General features: G+C 38.5%; 1 protein-coding gene across 13 annotated transcripts in view; it reads right to left on the minus strand.

Annotated features, from left to right (window-relative positions):
• The window catches only part of LOC128025116 (adhesion G protein-coupled receptor E5), a 61,076-nt gene that overhangs the window by 22,933 nt on the left and 18,787 nt on the right, over window positions 1-19,356 (minus strand). The window contains exons 3-11 of one of the 13 annotated variants that reach the window (XM_052612150.1): window positions 8,908-9,033; window positions 8,627-8,758; window positions 8,409-8,461; window positions 8,239-8,328; window positions 8,006-8,159; window positions 7,753-7,869; window positions 7,467-7,669; window positions 7,159-7,329; window positions 6,874-7,068 (exon numbers count right to left, since the gene is read on the minus strand). The exons of 6 other annotated variants lie outside the window; for them this stretch is intronic. In XM_052612150.1, the coding sequence (XP_052468110.1) occupies window positions 6,874-7,068; window positions 7,159-7,329; window positions 7,467-7,669; window positions 7,753-7,869; window positions 8,006-8,159; window positions 8,239-8,328; window positions 8,409-8,461; window positions 8,627-8,758; window positions 8,908-9,033 (1,241 nt within the window). The remainder of the gene's footprint in view (window positions 1-6,873; window positions 7,069-7,158; window positions 7,330-7,466; window positions 7,670-7,752; window positions 7,870-8,005; window positions 8,160-8,238; window positions 8,329-8,408; window positions 8,462-8,626; window positions 8,759-8,907; window positions 9,034-19,356) is intronic. 6 more of the 13 variants (XM_052611268.1, XM_052611529.1, XM_052612019.1 and 3 more) reach the window with 6 other exon arrangements.

The raw sequence follows: 19,356 nt of genomic DNA on the forward strand, positions 1-19,356 counted from the left end.
TAGATTAAAAACGCATCTCTTTCTCCAAGCATTCAGATAATGTATCTCATAATTTGTGACTGCAGTTGTATCTGATCAAATGTGCATTCTTATTCTTTAGCTTGGGTTAAACTAATTAATTTTACTTTGTTGGATCAGCAGCTATGCTAATGATGTCTCTATGTGTTTCTCTGTTTTGGTAACTAGGATTTACACAAGCTCCAGTCTGGATCCAGAACACATGAGAAGAGATGATGCTGACTCTCAGAGGACCTCAGATGATGCTAACCCTTAATCAACAAACAGAACTAACAAATATTGCTACAAGTGTGACTGCATCATATAATAACTGCTGTTAATAATGTTCATCGTCCGGCTGACTATGTCTAGTATTATTTTTTTCTGAAAAATTCTGTCAAACGTGCACAAACTGAAAGTTATCACTTATAAGCTACTACTAAATATTGTAGAAATGTAATTTTCTGTAAAGTTGCTTTGTAATGATTTGTATTGTTAAAAGCGCTATACAAATAAACTTGAATTGAATTGAATTGAATTGAAAACTTGAACCTGGCGGTGAGCCCGGGAGCCCGGGTGCAAGGGCCCTTTCATTGCTGCTCGCAACTTTAATTATATATTATAGTTATAAATTTTAAGTGTGATTTAAGCATCTAAAAATTGTCCCTTGCTAACAAAAATGGTATAATAATGTTTTGCTAATGTTCCCATTAAGTTCTGAAAATATAATTTCTGAATGTTCTCTGAATGTTTAAAAAAATGTACAATTTTAAATGTTTACATTTGGTGAATGTTATACAAACTCGATTCCAAAAAAGTTGGGACACTGTAGAAATTGTGCGTAAAAAAAATTAATGGAATAATTTACAAATCTCATAAACATTGTGAATTTTATTCACAATAGAATATAGATAACATATCAAATGTTGAAAGTGAGACATTTAGAAATGTCATGCCAAATATTGGCTCATTTTGGATTTTATTAGAGCTACACATTCCAAAAAAGTTGTGACAGGAAGCAATAAGAGGCTGGAAAAGTTAAATGTACATATAAGGAACATCTGGAGGACCAATTTGCAACTTATTAAGTCAATTGGCAACATGATTGGCAGAGTGGCAGTGTCTATCAGAAGTCAAGATGGGCAGAGGATCACCAATTCCCCCAATGCTGTGCGAAAAATAATGGAGCAATATCAGAAAGGAGTTTCTCAGAGAAAAATTGCAAAGAGTTTGAAGTTATCATCATCTACAGTGCATAATATCATCCAAAGATTCAGAGAATCTGGAACAATCTCTGTGCATAAATTCTATAGGTCAAGAAAGAAGCCATATCTAAACATGATCCAGAAGTGCAGGCATTTTCTCTGGGCCAAGGCTCATTTAAAATGGACTGTGGCAAAGTGGAAAACTGTTCTGTGGTCAGACGAATCAAAATTTTAAGTTCTTTATGGAAAACTGGGACGCCATGTCATCCAGACTAAAGAGGACAAGGACAACCCAAGTTGTTATCAGCGCTCAGTTCAGAAGCCTGCATCTCTGATGGTATGGGGTTGCATGAGTGCGTGTGGCATGGGCAGCTCACACATCTGGAAAGGCACCATCAATGCTGAAAGGTATATCCAAGTTCTAGAACAACATATGCTCCCATCCAGACGTCGTCTCTTTCAGGGAAGACCTTGCATTTTCCAACATGACTAGGGCTGGGAGAACGCGTTGAGGTCATCGATGACATCGACGCAAAAAATAAGTTGACGCAAAATATGCGCATTGATTCGTCGACCTGTTTTTATCTCTCTAAAAAATGTTTGCAAAACGTTTACCTTATGTGCGCTGAATATACGCGATGGCCGGATCAACATTCTGTCCAACGTTATACAACCAATCCAGGGGTTTTTCTGCATTGATCTTTTTTTTGGCGGCTGTCAAACCCATATTTGATCGGTGAGTGATGTAGAATGACAGGACGCGTACGAGAGAGAGCCCCGGGTGCGCGCGCACTCACAGTCTTCAAACAACCCGAGCGCTTCTTGCTCTCTCTCTCCCTTGTGCATAGTAATCAAAATCATTAAACACGATAGAAAAAGGGCGAAACACCAAAGTTTCACGCGCGCTCGCGCACTCACAGTCTTCAAACTACACGAGCGCTGTCTTGCTCGCTCTCTCTCTCTCTCTCTCTCTCACTCTCTCTACCTCCTTTGTGTCAGGGTTTGGTAAGGGAGGAACTCAAGTGCAGACAGGATTCTCAACACAAAAGGGTTTATTTACAAAAAGGGAAAACAAAAACCCACGAGGGGGAAAACAAGGACTAGGGCAGATACAGAATAACTAAACAGGACTGATTAGACAAGATAAACAAAGACTCAAAACTAGAGAACACTAACTACAAGTAAACACTCACGGTTATACAGGACACAATATCTCAAAGGGGTTACCAGGGAATAATCACAGGTGAGGAACACAATGAACCGACGTAAGACAGAGCACACTAGGAAAGCTAAATAGGGGAACAATTAAGACACGACAGGTGGCACAGATAGCAATCACGACACGACTAGGTTAACAAGGGGGGCGGGGCAAGGGAACGAGACAACACAAGCACATGGCCCAAAGGCAAGGCCATGTGCTTGTACACAAAACACGGGTCTGTCATGATCCTGCCTCAAGACTAGGAAAAATCAAGGACACGAGGGCAGAATCATGACAGAACCCCTCCCTTAAGGAGCGGCTTCCAGACGCTCCTCAAGGGAACATCAAACACAGGACATGACTGACATGACAGACTGGGACACAGACACAAACCAACAAGACATGACAAATAACAACAAAGGCAAACATGAGTACACAACGGCAGGGTTAGGGTGACAAATCAAAAAAAACAAAAAGGGAAGGGGAGGGGGCGGGACCACAAAGTTCATGGGGGACAGACCAGGGCGGGTGGGTGGGGTAGGAATCTTAGGAGGACAGGACGAACGCTGACGACGGGGGGTACGGGCAGGTCTGGGTGGTGAGGGGCGGGGAGGGGTCTCGGGACAACTGACAGGGGACATGACAGGAGCAGACAAGGGACGCGGGGCAACACTTACGGGACGCAGGGCAAGACTTACGGGACGCGGGGAGACGACAGCTGGACATGGGGGGTCAACATCTACTGGACACGGGGGGACAACAGGACACGGGACACCTACGGGACACGGGGCAACATTAACGGGATACGGGGCCACATCAACAGGACACATGACTACATCAGCAGGACACGGGGCAACACTCACGGGACGCGGGGAGACGACAGCTGGACACGGGGAGACGACAGCTGGACTCAGGGAGACGACATCTACGGGACACGGGGAGACAACGGCAGGACACTCGGGATTTCTGGGGACAGGGTCTGGGGACAAGACAGGACTGACGGGGACTTCTAGGATCCGGACAAGACTAGACAAATAATCTGAAAAGGCTTTAGCAGCTAGGATAATTGGCATCTCCTTACGAGATGAGACAGACTGTACTAGAGTCTTTGCTGCAGAGTCGGCCGCGGCACTCTCCTCCGCTCTCACGACTGCAGACTTGCATACAGCTCTCTTCTTTGCCGGCTCGGGCACGCTCACCGCTGCTGGCTCGGGCACACTCACCGCTGCTGGCTCGGGCACGCCAGCGCTCACCGCTGCTGGCACGGGCACGCCAGCTCTCACCGCTGCTGGCACGGGCACGCCAGCTCTCACCGCTGCTGGCACGGGCACGCCAGCTCTCACCGCTGCTGGCTCGGGCACGCTCACCGCTGCTGGCTCGGGCACGCTCACCGCTGCAGGAGGCGACAGAGTTGCAGGACCGGGAGACCCCTTCTTCCTCCTCTTCCTTCTAGGCCGCGGTGCAGAGGTCACCGCTGGGACAGACACGGGTTGGGGAAGTTCGGTCTCGGGCAGGGCAGACTCTGACGCCGACGATTCCGAGGCTGACTCCCACGAAAACCGTCTCCCTCGCTTGTTGGGGAGACTGAAGGAAGTGGGAGGTGCCTCAGGACTCTGGGGGGGACTTGCCTGATCCCCCAGGGTTGCCACGGCCAGGACACGACCCTCTGGAATCGTTGGCAGGTGGGTAGGTGGAGGGGACCTCTGTGGCTCCTCCTCTCGACCGCTTGCTCCGGAGCGACCTCCCCTGGTCCCCCGGAACACCACTAGGCGAGAGCCCTCAAAACCATCCCGCTTCCTGGCTGATGACATCCAGCATTGCCTCCTGTCTGCTGAGTTCCCTTTTGGTCGGTTCATTCTGTCAGGGTTTGGTAAGGGAGGAACTCAAGTGTAGACAGGATTCTCAACACAAAAGGGTTTATTTACAAAAAGGGAAAACAAAAACCCACGAGGGGGAAAACAAGGACTAGGGCAGATACAAAATAACTAAACAGGACTGATTAGACAAGATAAACAAAGACTCAAAACTAGAGAACACTAACTACAAGTAAACACTCACGGTTATACAGGACACAATATCTCAAAGGGGTTACCAGGGAATAATCACAGGTGAGGAACACAATGAACCGACGTAAGACAGAGCACACTAGGAAAGCTAAATAGGGGAACAATTAAGACACGACAGGTGGCACAGATAGCAATCACGACACGACTAGGTTAACAAGGGGGGGGGGGGGGGGGGGCAAGGGAACGAGACAACACAAGCACATGGCCCAAAGGCAAGGCCATGTGCTTGTACACAAAACACGGGTCTGTCATGATCCTGCCTCAAGACTAGGAAAAATCAAGGACACGAGGGCAGAATCATGACACTTTGTACATATTAACCAAAATCATTAGACACGATAGAAAAAGGGCGGAATGCTTAAGTTTCACGTGGAGCATTCAGAGATTTTTTTTTCCTCCATGACAGGCTGCTGGCTCCCACTGTTCATTTTTTAAGCACTCTCTGTATTAGCTTCCTCAAGTTTACACTGGTTACTGTATTCTTTCAATTGTTCTAAACAAGTATTTTGGGTGACCTTTTTTATTGAATGCTAGACATCAAGTTGTTGTTATTTTCATATGAAAGAAGAACTTTTTTTCAGTAAGCTAGGCCCTATGTGTTCAGTAAGCTTGTTTCAGTAAGCTATGTGTTTTCAAGGCTTCAAGGTTTTATTGAATGCTATCTCTATACAAGTGCAAAGTAATGTATTCTTAGTCAGTCTTTTATTTTGTAATTTTAGAGCAATAAACATATATTGCAATGTTAAGGAATTAATGTTTTTTTCATTCAGATATGTAAATCAACATGTATAAATTGTTAGTAGTCAATTAATGGGGAGATAATCGAAATCTAATCGGTCTGAAAAAAATTAATCGTTAGATTAATCGATGCATCGAAAAAATTATCGCTAGATTAATCGTTTAAAAAATAATCGTTTGTCCCAGCCCTAAACATGACAATGCCAGACCACATAATGCATCAATTACAACATCATGACTGTGTAGAAGAAGGATCCAGGTACTGAAATGGCCAGACTGCAGTCCAGATCTTTCACCCATGGAAAAAATTTGGTGCATCATAAAGAGGAAGATGCGACAAAGAAGATCTAAAGCCCTATTTGGACGGGACTAGTTTTACAGGGGGTCGTTAGAGAAATCTGTGTTTCAAAGACGTACTTGGTGATTTTAATCCCGTCCGAATCTGCCACGTCTGTGTTTTTCTCACACAACCTCTGTGATAATTCCAGAGCAAATTACCTACTGTTTTTCAGCAAACTCAGTGATCCTCTGAGAAAACTAATCCCGTCCGAATGCGAATGTCTGTGATTGCCGGTGATATTTTATTTCACAGCGCGTTTCCTTGTGTGTTTTGGCCAACGTGAATTACCGTAGATGCTCTTACCGCGGGGATGTTTTATATATTTGCTTAGCGGCAAATAAATAATAATAAAAAAATAATACAAATAATAAAATCAAGAGCAAGATCGCGTAAAATGTTAATACCGTCAATTGTAATATCAGCATCAGGTAAGATTACTCACGTTCATTTATGTACTCAGTTACATAATGTTTTAATTACATTTAATAAAAAAAAAAGGAAAACAAGTTAAACTAATGGAACCACACATTAACATGGTTTTGCTATACTAACCATTTAGTATTTATTGTGTAATACTAATGGCAATCATTCTGAATGAATTAAATGCACGCATACAGAGCACGTGATCTCTGTGACGCCCAGATGCACAAATCAGACCCTCCCACCTCTGTAATAAACACGGAGATGTTAGTCCCGTCCGAATTGGTACATGAAAATCACAGACGTCAGGTGTTAAGAATCGAAACTCAAACGTAGTTTAGAAAACTAGTCCCGTCCGAATAGTGCTTAAGACAGGTGAGCAACTAGAAGCCTGTATTAGACAAGAATGGGACAATATTCCTATTCCTAAACTTGACCGACTTGTCTCCTCAGTCCCCAGACGTTTGCAGACCGTTATAAAAAGAAGAGAGGATGCCACACAGTTGTAAACATGGCCTTGTCCCAACTCTTTTAAGATGTGTTGATGCCACAAAATTTTAAATCAACTTATTTTTCCCTTAAAAAGTTACATTTTCTCAGTTTAAACATTTGATATGTCATCTATGTTGTATTCTGAATAAAATATTGAAATTTGAATTCTGTTTTTATTAGTTCTGTTTGTAATTTTTCATTTTGCAGACATTTTAGCAATGTTAATTTTGAATCTCTAAATGTTCCATCCATGAGAGATGTATCATTAAATATGTTTTTGTGCTAATCTTTAGAGAACATTATTAAATATATTAAAATAATTTGTATTCATAACTTTGAAAGAACCTTGCCAGAACATTAGCCTACGTTTGGAGAACGTTCCCTGTTTGCTGTGAAATCTGCATTCAAACACACCTGATTGTGAGTGCTGGAGATCCCACAGAGGAAGACGAGGTCTGCGATGAAGAGAGAGATGCTCAGATGGAGATGAATGCTGGTTCGGGTTCCTTGGATGGAGCGGCAGAACTTGAACGTGAGGATACAGAGAGACAAACAGACCAGAGACAGAACTAAACCCACTCGAGTGATCAACACCAACTCAAACGAGTCCTGGAGGAGAGGAAGAGGGAAAAATCATCATTTCATATTAAAGATCTGAATTAAATGTTAAATCCAAGTTGTTCTGGTTCACAGATGTACCTGGAGAGGATAGAGAGCCATGAGCACAGCGAAACTACTGAAATGAGACCAGTAACATACTGTCTGAGTGCTGTTAGACTCCGCCCCCTCGCAGCCCTGCCCAGACCACGCCTGCTCATCTGCATCCCAGTACACACAGGAGTAAGCCACACCCCTAGACTCCGCCCTCTCCTGAAGAAGACATAACAGAATAATTTGAAGTTATAAAAGGGGAGGAAAACATGAACGTTTGATCTTCTTCATGAGAATCGGTGTGTGTCTCCATGAGATCTTGTGCTGGTCATGAGCTGATCTGTCATTATCTTCACCTCCTCGTGTGTAAAGATGAGCATCACCGGCTCTGACAGCTGCTTGGTTTCTGCATTACTGACGACGGCTGTCACCACTTTAGAGTTGAGTTGATAACTGACGCCTCTCTCTTCATCATCTGGTCTCTCTCTGCTAATTGTATGGAGCAGATCACTGGATGAGTTCAGATCTTTATAACTGACCAGAGCTGCAAACACAAAACCTAAAGGAAAACCACATTTACATATCGTCAGTAAAGTGCTGATGGTTTCAGTAACACATTTATATGCACATGTTTGTTTGTACCTGGATATGATTCCCCTACAACTGTTTCCCAGCTGGCACTGAAGAGGGCGGAGTCCGTGCTCAGAGTGACACGCCCACTGGGCGGAGTCTGACCCCGCATGACTGCAACCTCAGCAACTGTGATTCACATCATGAAGAACAACTACTTTCAGTCTTAAACACACACAGTTAAATCTAATTGCCTTATTTTCAGTATTTCTATGCAGTACCAGCGTGAGATTGTGTCTAAACTGAAATGTGTGTGGTTTCTCACAGGTGTTGTGTGTCTCCATCCTGGTCACTGGCTGTTTCAGCTGAGGTCCGATCAGACGCATGCTGTTCTCCACCGCATCCAGAAACTGATTCAGTGTCTCACCGTCAGCGATGGTTCCTTCAGACAGCAGCTCATCAGTGGAATTGAACACGTTCTGTGAAATTAATCACCACTGTGTGAGTGCATGATCACAAACTACTGTGTGAATATATATCGTGCAGTGAGTGTTTCACCTGCAGTAGCTCCTCTCCAGTCAAATGTTCTCTATGTGGATCATTCAGAGATTCACAGCTCTTCTTCAACAGTGACATCAACTGCTTCAACTAGAAGACGACACACAGAAATCAGTGCATTTGAGTCTGACCATAATAAAAATAATCATAAGCAGATATACAGATTCTACCTTCTCCGGCGTGTGGTCTACAGACAAGGGTCCAAACTGATTGCAGTCCATTTCTGTGCACAACAACAGGAAAAATAATATAACATTCAAATAGTTGAGGATGAAAACACACTGATTATCTTCTATAAGCTTCTCAGCAGCTTCTGTGTGATAAATAGACCAACCTAAAAAATTAATCTGTGCATTTAAAATAAAGCAAATAATGCTAGACGTCTCACCGATACATTTTGACTGGTTGTGGCCATAATTACTGTAACCCTGGTCACATCTGCAGCTGTATCCTCCGTGATGATTGTAGCAGCTGCTGTTTGTGCCACACACATCTGGAGCATCTTTACACTCATTGATGTCTGAGAGAGAGAGAAAAAATGATTTAACTAGTTTAGAAGCTTAAGCGTTCATATAAAGACAACATCATGAGCAGATACTGTCTCTTATAATAAAATCATTTTACATTTTGTAAATGATTTAAGTCCTAAATTCCACAATCCTCTTGTACCTTTACACGGTCCTGTTAAGCTCATTTCGAACCCTTCATGACATCTGCAGTAGTAACTTCCCTCTGTATTCACACACTGAGCGTGATCTCCACACAGGACGGGGAAGACAGCACACTCATCCTCATCTGAAACAGACAGCCGTCAGGAAGAAAGAATGTAATGACTGGAATCACAGTTACACAACCTCCTCCTTCTGATTAAAACATACAGGAACTTTTAAACCACAGAGTCACATTACCAACACATTTCTGTTCATGAGATATATATCCAGTGCCACATCCACTGCATGACGGGAGAAAAAGACCTGAGTAGAGAATGGAAAAAAATACACTTATTTTTAACAATTAATTTTTACAATTATTTTACATCATTCACATAAAGCTCAACATCACTGAATGTGCATGCGATCTGCAGGTAAACTGCATTATAATGAGAGGAATGTTATAAATTCAACCAATATTTTGTAAAACATACACCTGTGCTTCTGCTTTAATGTCCTCCACACCAGTGTTGCCAATTTTGCTGCTTTATTGAGCAACTTCTTCAAAAAACACCTAGCAACAATTTTTTTTTTTTTTTTTTTTTTTTTTTTGACCATGACTATAATGAAACGGGATGGTTAACTGAAGTTAATTTCCCTAATAAATTGGAAACCGTTATTCATTGGAGCAGAGAGCAAAGAGAAACACGGCCACGCGATAAAATGCTATTCTGAAAGTTTTCACCAATGGAGCTCGAGCTGAAACATGTTCTGTTATTCCAGCAGTCTGGTTTAATGGTAATAGACGCTAAACGTGAAGAACGCCTTTCTTACTGGCGGATATAACAAGGGGTTTACAGACAAACATTCACGGATCAAGCTGGTGAAGATTACACCGGTCTCACTCCTCTAAGTGTGAATTCACAAATCATGCAGATTGATATTCGGTATTATTTGCATCTCTATGACAGCGCACTGCGTATTTATAGCCAAAATAAATCTGAATATCAAAGCGCAAAGTAAAGAATCTCCACACTCACAGATCAACAACGAGAAGCGTCGAGCTCCGACTGCGCTGTAAACATCAACACTCTCACGAGAATTAACCAGGGTTTTATCATAGTAAAAGTGTAGTAACCGTGGTTTTTCCGCGTATTGGTTATCATTTGTATAATCACACTTTTTACGACACATACACTATGGTCAGTGTAGCAAAAACATGGTAAATGTGGTTTTACTATAGCTTTTCATAGGTTAATTTTCGTAACGGTCTCTGTCTATATTCCCAGAAGTCTGACTACCAATCCACATTTAGTCACAAATATAAATAGAGTGAAACAACATCTACTCACCCAAGAGAAGAGCCCATTTGAGCTCCATGTCAGGAAACCGCGAACAGCTAGTGTTTATGTGTGTTTGATGCTTTTTCAAGACTCGTCTTAAGAGATGTGTTAAATCTCCAAAGAAAATCCCTCTTCACGAACCGAAAGTCTTCACTACCTCTACTTCTACTTCTTCAGTCACGTGTTCCGCATGAAAGACCACTTCCATGGAGGGCCATAAGGTCCTAAAAACTAGAAAACATTTCGGTACGCTCCGATGCATTGCTCCTCATGTCTAGAGACTTCACCTCCTTCTCGACTGCTTTCCTGGCCACAGTGTGAGATATACCTCAGCCACAAGGTGTCCTCCTCCTCCCGAGTAGAAATGATTCAACCTCAGCTGATTTAAGAAGGAGAAATAACATCCAGCATGACTATTAGATTATTAACTTATAATATATGAAGTTCTTCCTATATTTGCTAATTATCTAATAATAGTGATAATGGCCAAAGCAGAATGTCCAAGTAATCACATTGTTGCATGCAATTTATTAAACATTCAGCAATGATTTCCATATTTCCTCACATGAACCACACTTGTATGGCTTCTCCCCTGTGTGGATTCGCTTGTGAACCATTAGAGATTGTTTGGTGCTGAAATACTTGTCGCACTCGCTGCAGTGGAAGGGTTTTTCGCCGGTGTGTGTCTTCATGTGGATCTTCAGATTCCCCGAAGTGAAGGAAACCTTCCCGCACTGCTCACAGCGAAACTCCTTCTTCACCTTGTGCTCTTTTACATGAGCTCTTCTGTCTTTTAGGGAAGGGAAGCTGACGTTGCAGGTCTTACAGGTGAAGTCTTTCTGTTCTGTGTGTTTTCTCTGGTGTCGTGCTAAATTGCCCTGTTTGCTGAAGGTCCTCCCGCAGGTGACGCAGGAGAAACTCTTGGTCTTCTGCTGCTCTTTTGAGGTCGAGGCCGTTGCTTCATCAGACGAACTGCTGTTGTCATCTAAGAGGAACGAGGGCATATTTCCATTAACTTGCACTTCCCCAAGTCACATGTCAAACACAAAACCATAAATGACGTGTAAACCATTTGTTGATGATACACCACTTACAGTGGCACGGGAAAGTCTGGAAAACCCTTGCAGAATCAGAGAAAATGTGAATAATTTTAACAAAATAAGAGAGATCATACTAAATGCATGTAATTTTTTTTTTAGTACTGTCCTGAGTAAGATATTGAACATAAAATATGTTTACATTTAGTTTACAACACAAAGAAAATTGCTGAAATTATTAAAATATTGGTTGTTAGTACTGTGTGCTGTTACCTGATGATCCTCGACTGTCTTTCTGTTTTGTGATGGTTGTGCATGAGTCCCTTGTTTGTTCTGAACAGTTAAACTGAGCAGCGTTCTTCAGAAAAATCTTTAAGCTCCTGCAGATTCTTCAGTTTTCCAGCATCATACTTTAAACCTTTCCAGCAGTGACTGTATGATTTTGAGATCCAAGCTTTTGGAATTTGAAGATCAAGGTAAATTGCACTTAATTTGTGTACCGGGAAACATTCAAGTATCTTCTGTTGCTTACGAAGGGCAGAACTAAATGGAAAAAAAAAATATTTCTACTAAGTAAGACAAATTTGGCCATCTTCATCGTGTTCAAAAGTTTTCACCCCCAGCTCTTAATGCATCTTGTTTCCTTCTGGAGCATCAGTGAATGTTTGAATCTTTTTAAATAGTTGTGTTTGAGTCCCTCAAATGTCCTCAGTGTGATAAGATGTTTCTCAAAATCATACAGTCACTGCTGGAAAGGGTTCAAATATGCAAAGATGCTGTAAAACTGAAGAATCTGCAGGACCTTAAAGATTTTTCTGAAGAACAGTTCTCAGTTTAACTGTTCAGAACAAACAAGGTATACGAACATGGGACGCTCAGTAGGTTCATGTGTAGTGCAGCCAAGATGGTGGTGTGTGTTTCCGGTTAGAGAAACAGGAGAGAGGATCCCAATTTAACTGTTTTTAATCATAGACTGGTTGAATATGTTACTTCACACAAATGTGGTCTATAAACAGAAGAAATACAAAGACAACAGTAATATATATATATATATCAGTAAATGACACAGACATTCAGTCATTCAGTAATAGATTAATTAACATACATTATTTGCCGATTATATAATAATGAATAAACAATGACAAGCAGAATGACCGATCGTTGCATGTGCTCTATTAAGAGCGGGAACTAAGCAACGTCGTCAGTTTGACATTTCCAACAATAATGAACAAACAGGGTAATATAACTAGGAAGTAAACATAATCATTTGTACTATACTAGAAATACACTTATTAGCACGCTTAATGCCCCATACAAATGCTTTTGCTTTCACTTTCAATATCACTTTCAGTTTCACTTTCGTCTGTGACGCAGTTTAAAATACGATCGAGAAGTTTCTTTTGTTCATCAAGCCTGCATTTATTTTATCAGAAATACAGAAAAAACAATGATATTGTGATATATTATTACAACTTAAAATAATGGTTTTCTATTTGAATATACTTTTAAAAATGTATTCCTGTGACGCAAAGCTGAATTTTCAGCATCATTCCTCCAGTCTTCAGTGTCACATGTAACATCAGTCGATCACATGATCATTTAGAAATCATTCTAATATTCTGATTTATTATGAGTGTTGGAAACAGTTCTGCTGTCTGATATATTTGATCAATAAAAGGTTAAAAACAACTGCATTTATTAAAAATAAAAATACAAATTCTAATTATATATATTCTAATAATATATTTTCTTTACTATCACGTTTTATCAATTTAAAACATCCTTGCTGAATACAAGTATTGATTTTATTTAAAAAGAAGAAAGAAAAAAAATTACTGACCCCAAATTACTGACCAGTAGTGTATATTGTTATTACAAAATATTAATATTTTAAAAACATAGCTTCTTTCTTTTCTTTTTTTTTTTCATCAAAGTATCCTAAAAAAGTCTCACATGTTCTGAAAAAATATTAAGCAGCAGAACTGTTTCTTAGAACTTTGATAATGAATCATCATATTAGAATGATTTCTAAAGGATCATGTGATAATGATCCGAAAAATTCAGCTTTGCATCACAGAAATAAATTATAATTTAAAGTATAATACATTTTAAAACAATTATTTTAAATTGTAATAATATATCACAATACTAATTTTTTTTCTGTATGTTTGATCAAATAAATGCAGGCTTGATGAGCAGAAGAAACTTCTTTCAAAAACATTAAAAATAGTAATGTTTCCAAACTTCTGTCTGTACTGTATATATACATATATATATATATATATATATATATATATATATATATATATATATATATATATATATATATATATATATATATATATATACATACATACATACATACATACATACATATATATATATATATATATATATATATATATATATATATATATATATATATATGTGTGTGTGTATATATGTATGTATGTATGTATGTATGTATGTATGTATAAACTCACCCGTAATCATTTACACACAGGAAAAACATAAACAACAGTCGAATAAACAGTGCAGCCAGCCTGATTTGTAACCTGCTGCTGTTAAGTTAAAATGTCTGCTCCTAACTGAGCTACGCATGCTACGTGCCACTAGGGGGCGTGGTTAGACTTTCTCACACAAGGGACGCACAACCATCACAAGTACAAAGAGAGTCTGACAGTATCAGTCAGTGTTTAGTGGGTGGACTCTACAGACCGTGAGGGAAGAAGGGAGAACATTCTCTGTTAATGTCATTTTAACACAGTTGCTCATACAAAGACACACATTGTATGTTTCTGAAGCTCATCTGATATGACGTCAGTGTTGGCATCAGTGCTGCATCATACAGTCCAAACTGCTATCTTTTAACACATGACAAATGAAAGTGATATAGGCATATTCCCTTTAATTGCCAGTTGAGGTATCAAACATAACTCCACCATATCCAGAATATTCATTATCAGGACACTTGTTTATACCTGACAGGAGGGAACGATGGTGTGAATTATTGTTTTAGAGATTATTTAATAATAAATTAAGCCAGACGGTGCACTGAAATATTATCAAACGCTTTTACAATATATTTTTAATTATTTCTGGATTAAAGTTTATGCCAAAATCTCTAATTAAATGTCTCATACCTGCTCACATGAAGCTCTTTTTGAATCCTTCATCATGGTGGCAGTAGTAACTTCCAACTGTAGTTACACACTGAGTATGATTATCACACAGACTCGGAAAAACCGCACACTCGTCCTCATCTGAAAGAGAGACAGACAGATGAGGGGAATCCACATAAGATGCTAGATTCATCTTGTCATCCAGGTATTATCTGTTAGACAAATAATGCAACATCTTTCATATGTATATCCCTCTACATATCTCTGTACCAGAGTGTATTATTTGTATGTTTTGTTAAAAGAATTTAAACTTCTTCATTGGGTTAAATTCCTAATTTGCTTGTCTGTAATTAACCTTTTTAAACGCAACATAAAAAAACTTAAGTGTTTGATAATGTCTAAATGTACATTAAAAGGCAAAACCTAAAGAATAAGCAGTTATGACCAGCAATAATGTTTTGAGCAACTATTTGTATTTATTAAACATCAATAAGACCATCTAGTGGTTAAACAATGGCATTACCTATGAATATTATCTTTCTGGCCACCAAATGTCTCTAGTTTTCCTCTTTGCACTGGAATTTAAAAACATTTTCTCTATTTTAACCCTAAATTCTACACTTATTGTAATAAAAATAATAAGCATATTAGAAAATGTTATATTTTAAATGGTCATTCATGGTTCATAATTATTGCGCATATTATTTAGTATCATGATTATTCTAATTAATTACCATAATTTATAAATTAACTAAACAGAACTGAGCTAAAATGTACAGTTATTTTATTAGTTAAAGGTTAAACTTAAGGTACACTGTAAAACCCGACAAGTTAACTTAACTCAAATCGTTTGAGTAAACCGATTGCCTTGACTGTAATACCTGACAAGTAAACTTAACTCAAACGGTTTGAGTAAACAGATATCCTTAAGTTATGTTAACTCAAACCGTTTGAGGAAACCGATTGCCTTAAACCATTTAAGTTGAAAAAACTAACAGTTATGAGTACTCTGAACTTAATTCAGTTGAGTTCACTGAAAGAAGATTTACATTGCAATTAAGTGATTAAGTGATTAATTGAGCTTTAGTGATGAACACCTGCTGTTAACAAACAGAATCACTGAAGAAAAGAGAGAAAGGAACAACAGCTGACTTAAGATACAGCCTCACTCAAACCTGACAAGTTATGTTAACTCAAACCGTTTGAGGAAACCGATTGCCTTAAACCGTTTAAGTTGAAAAAACTAACAGTTACGAGTACTCTGAACTTAATTCAGTTGAGTTCACTGAAAGAAGATATACATTGCAATTAAGTAATTAAGCGGTTAACTAAGTGCTGATTGAGAATTAGTGATGAACAGCTGCTGTTAACAAACAGAATCACTGAAGAAAAGAGAAACACAAGAACTACTACAACTGACTTCAGACAGACTTAGATGAAATCAACTGAAATAAAATACATGAAATCTCTCAAGATCTGATTAAACAACCCCACAAACAGCATCACCAGCTCCACTTATTAATAACCAGACTGACTTTATTTCTGTCAGACGTCTACAGAAGATCTTATTGAGAATGAACTAAGGTTTAGATGTTGATTTATTGTTTCATTTGAAGTAACCATGTTAGAGATCAGTGTTTGCTTTAGTTGGGCTCTTGACCCTTGATTTCTGTCTTCGTTTTTTCTTTGGCTGTTACAACTGTGTGTTTCTAAAACACATTTGTTGTAACTCAAAAGCCCAGAAGAAAAGCCATCAGGTGTTAACCTGTACCTAGGTGTAGGTTGTTATACTTTATATAGGTGATGATAATTGTTCATTATTGTTCACAAATATTGATCGGTCTAATCGGAGTCTAATCTCTGATGAAACAAATGTGTAATTAGTAGAAGAAGACCTAATAAAAATGACACTAAAAGCCAGTGATTATGTGATAGTTAATATAAAAATGACTTCATAAATATTTTGTACACATACATTTTTCTTCTATTCCAGTAACTGGTCAAACACAGACATCAATAATCAGAATATGAACCTCAACAATGGTGACAAAAAAACATGCTGCAATGCATGCTGGGTACTATTGTAGTAAAAAACTCATCCATGGCGCCCAGCATGCTCTGCAGCATTTTTATTTTATTTTTTTATGGTCACCATTGTTGAGGTTCATATTCTGATTATTGATGTCTTTGTGTGACTGTTTGACACCGTAGAAGACCACACTGTTTGGAAAGTCTTTGTATTAACTGCTTATTACAGAACCACTGGCTTTTGAATCACTTTTACCATAATAAATCAAATTACACAACACTTATTTCATCAGAGATTAGACTCCTAGCAGCTCAATAAGTGATGATTATCATCACCAATATAAAGTAAAACAACCTACATCTAGGTACAGGTTAGCACCTGATGGCTTTTCTTCTGGGCTTTTGAGTTACAACAAATGTGTTTTAGAAACACCCGGTTATAACAGCCAGAGAAAAAACTAAGACAGAAATCAAGGGTCAAGAGCCCAACTAAAGCAGACACTGATCTCTAACATGGTTACTTCAAATGAAACAATAAATCAACATCTAAACCTTAGTTCATTCTCAATAAGATCTTCTGTAGACGTCTGACAGAAATAAAGTCAGTCTGGTTATTAATAAGTGGAGCTGGTGATGCTGTTTGTGGGGTTGTTTAATCAGATCTTGAGAGATTTCATGTATTTTATTTCAGTTGATTTAATCTAAGTCTGTGTCTGAAGTCAGTTGTAGTAGTTCTTGTGTTTCTCTTTTCTTCAGTGATTCTGTTTGTTAACAGCAGCTGTTCATCACTAATTCTCAATCAGCACTTAGTTAATCACTTAATTACTTGAATGCAAAGTTTTAAAACTTACAGGGTTTAAATCAAGGCTATCGGTTTACTCAAACGGTTTGAGTTAAGTTAACTTGTCGGGTTTTACAGTGTATGGTCACATTTCATTGTTAATAATTGCTAGAAATTGCTGCAAATATAGTGAAAGTGCCGTCTGTCCCAATTAATCCCATTCAAACATATTGACAGTGTGATTTGTTAGTACTTATTGATAGCTCGATGAACCACGTGACTGGTTGGTGGTGATATCAAAGCATGTCACAACTGTTTCACAGCTGCTCCGGTACAGCGATATTATTACTCTGAACTATTCTAAATTTCAACTTACAAATAAGAATTTGAATATGACAAGTTCTCACATTCAGATCAACAAGCTCTCGAGTTTTGCTACTGTAGTACCTTCATATCTGACTTTCATACAGTGCATTAAAAACTAAATAACAGTCAAACTGTTAACTTTGCACTATTCAGTCAAACCATAAGATTATAATTACCAACACATTCATTATTTAAAAGTTTAAATCCACTGGCACATCTATTGCATGATGGTAGAAATAAACCTGGAAAAAGAGAAAAAAAACATACACTTCTACATAACGTTGGACTTCTTTAAATGTTATAAATCTGATTAAAAATGTTGTAGAAAAACGTACAAAGTTCACCCACCTGCTCTTTGGATTCGCACACTACTCGTAATCAAAATTCAAAAGTAAAATTGTTTACTGATTCAAATATGCTTATATTTCTATAATTAATAATTAGTTTTATGTGTGAGTTTAAATTATATTTTATATTTGCACATTTGATTGAAGGGAATATGCTAATCTACTAAAGAAGGAGAGAAGCTGAAACCTCTACTAAAGGTAAGATATTGCTAATTAAAATCGCCTGAATATTGAGTGTATTTTTAATGCATTTACATGCATTCATTTAGCAGATGCTTTCATCCAAAGAGACATAGAAAAAAGGAATACATGTGATTCATCATAAAGAGGCAAATAAACACAAGAAGTGCAGGTGAAACCTAAATTTCAGACATTGTTTAGAATAGTACAAGCTAAATCAGATTTTATGGATTTTAGGACACAGGAGATACAAAGTAGATGCTTTATAGAATGTTATGTTTACATGATTCAATTAAAGAACATGTTGAAATGGAGAATGATTGCTGTCTCTTAAATTGCCATAGCCTTTCTCATACCGACATGGAAAGTTCTCATTCTGTCCCCTCATTGAGTATCTTAACTTCTCCTCTCTCATCATCCTTTAACAGTTTGTATTGTTCTCTATAGAGAGCACTGATGTGGGGGCTGTGGGTATAAGACAGAGAAAGAGTAAAACATAAAGTTTGCTTTGTATTTAAAACTGGCTGCACTCCAAACACGTCACTACACCAATTACACGGTGATTTCAGTTCCAGTAGGAATATTGAAGAGGGATAAAAACCTAGACTTTTCACTAAACAGCCTGATTGTATTTTAATAGATGCAAGTATTTAAGGGTTTTAGCAGATGGAATAATGAACTGACGCTATTTCCAACTTTTCATTACATAACAGACACAAACACCCAGAAACGTATTTCTGTTGTGGATTTGTTTTTGTTAGCTGAGATCATCCCTTCCCGTATTTTTCTTGTGTTTTTGTGGCTTTCATATTTTCTTGTGGTTTTATGTAATAAGTTATTTAAGAGTGTGCAGAAATGGAGCGACTGCCACAAAAAAATAGAAGATTTGACGAACACAGTGGAAATCAGGAAAAAGATCAGCGTAGGAGTTAAAAATAAAACTTTCACAGTTATTTCCTAATTGTTAACAGTCCTTTACTACCAACTTATTTCTGGCTCGAGACAGTTGTGAACAACATTCCTGCTGTCTGCTGGCAGATTTTCCAACAACTGAAGTGCTCTTTTATTGCACAGACACAACATTATTTTGTAACAGTCTCTGACACACATATTGTTAGCCATATTCCCAGAAGTTGTCTGACTTGCTAATCCAGCTTCAGACATTTAAACAGAGTAAAACAGAGTAAAAGTGCCCACTTTAGCTCCATGTTAGGAAACAATAAACTCATGGTTTCTAAGTTACTTATTTTTCATATGCTTTTAG

This window comes from Carassius gibelio, chromosome A1 (genome assembly GCF_023724105.1).
Source record: "Carassius gibelio isolate Cgi1373 ecotype wild population from Czech Republic chromosome A1, carGib1.2-hapl.c, whole genome shotgun sequence".
NCBI lineage: Eukaryota > Metazoa > Chordata > Actinopteri > Cypriniformes > Cyprinidae > Carassius > Carassius gibelio.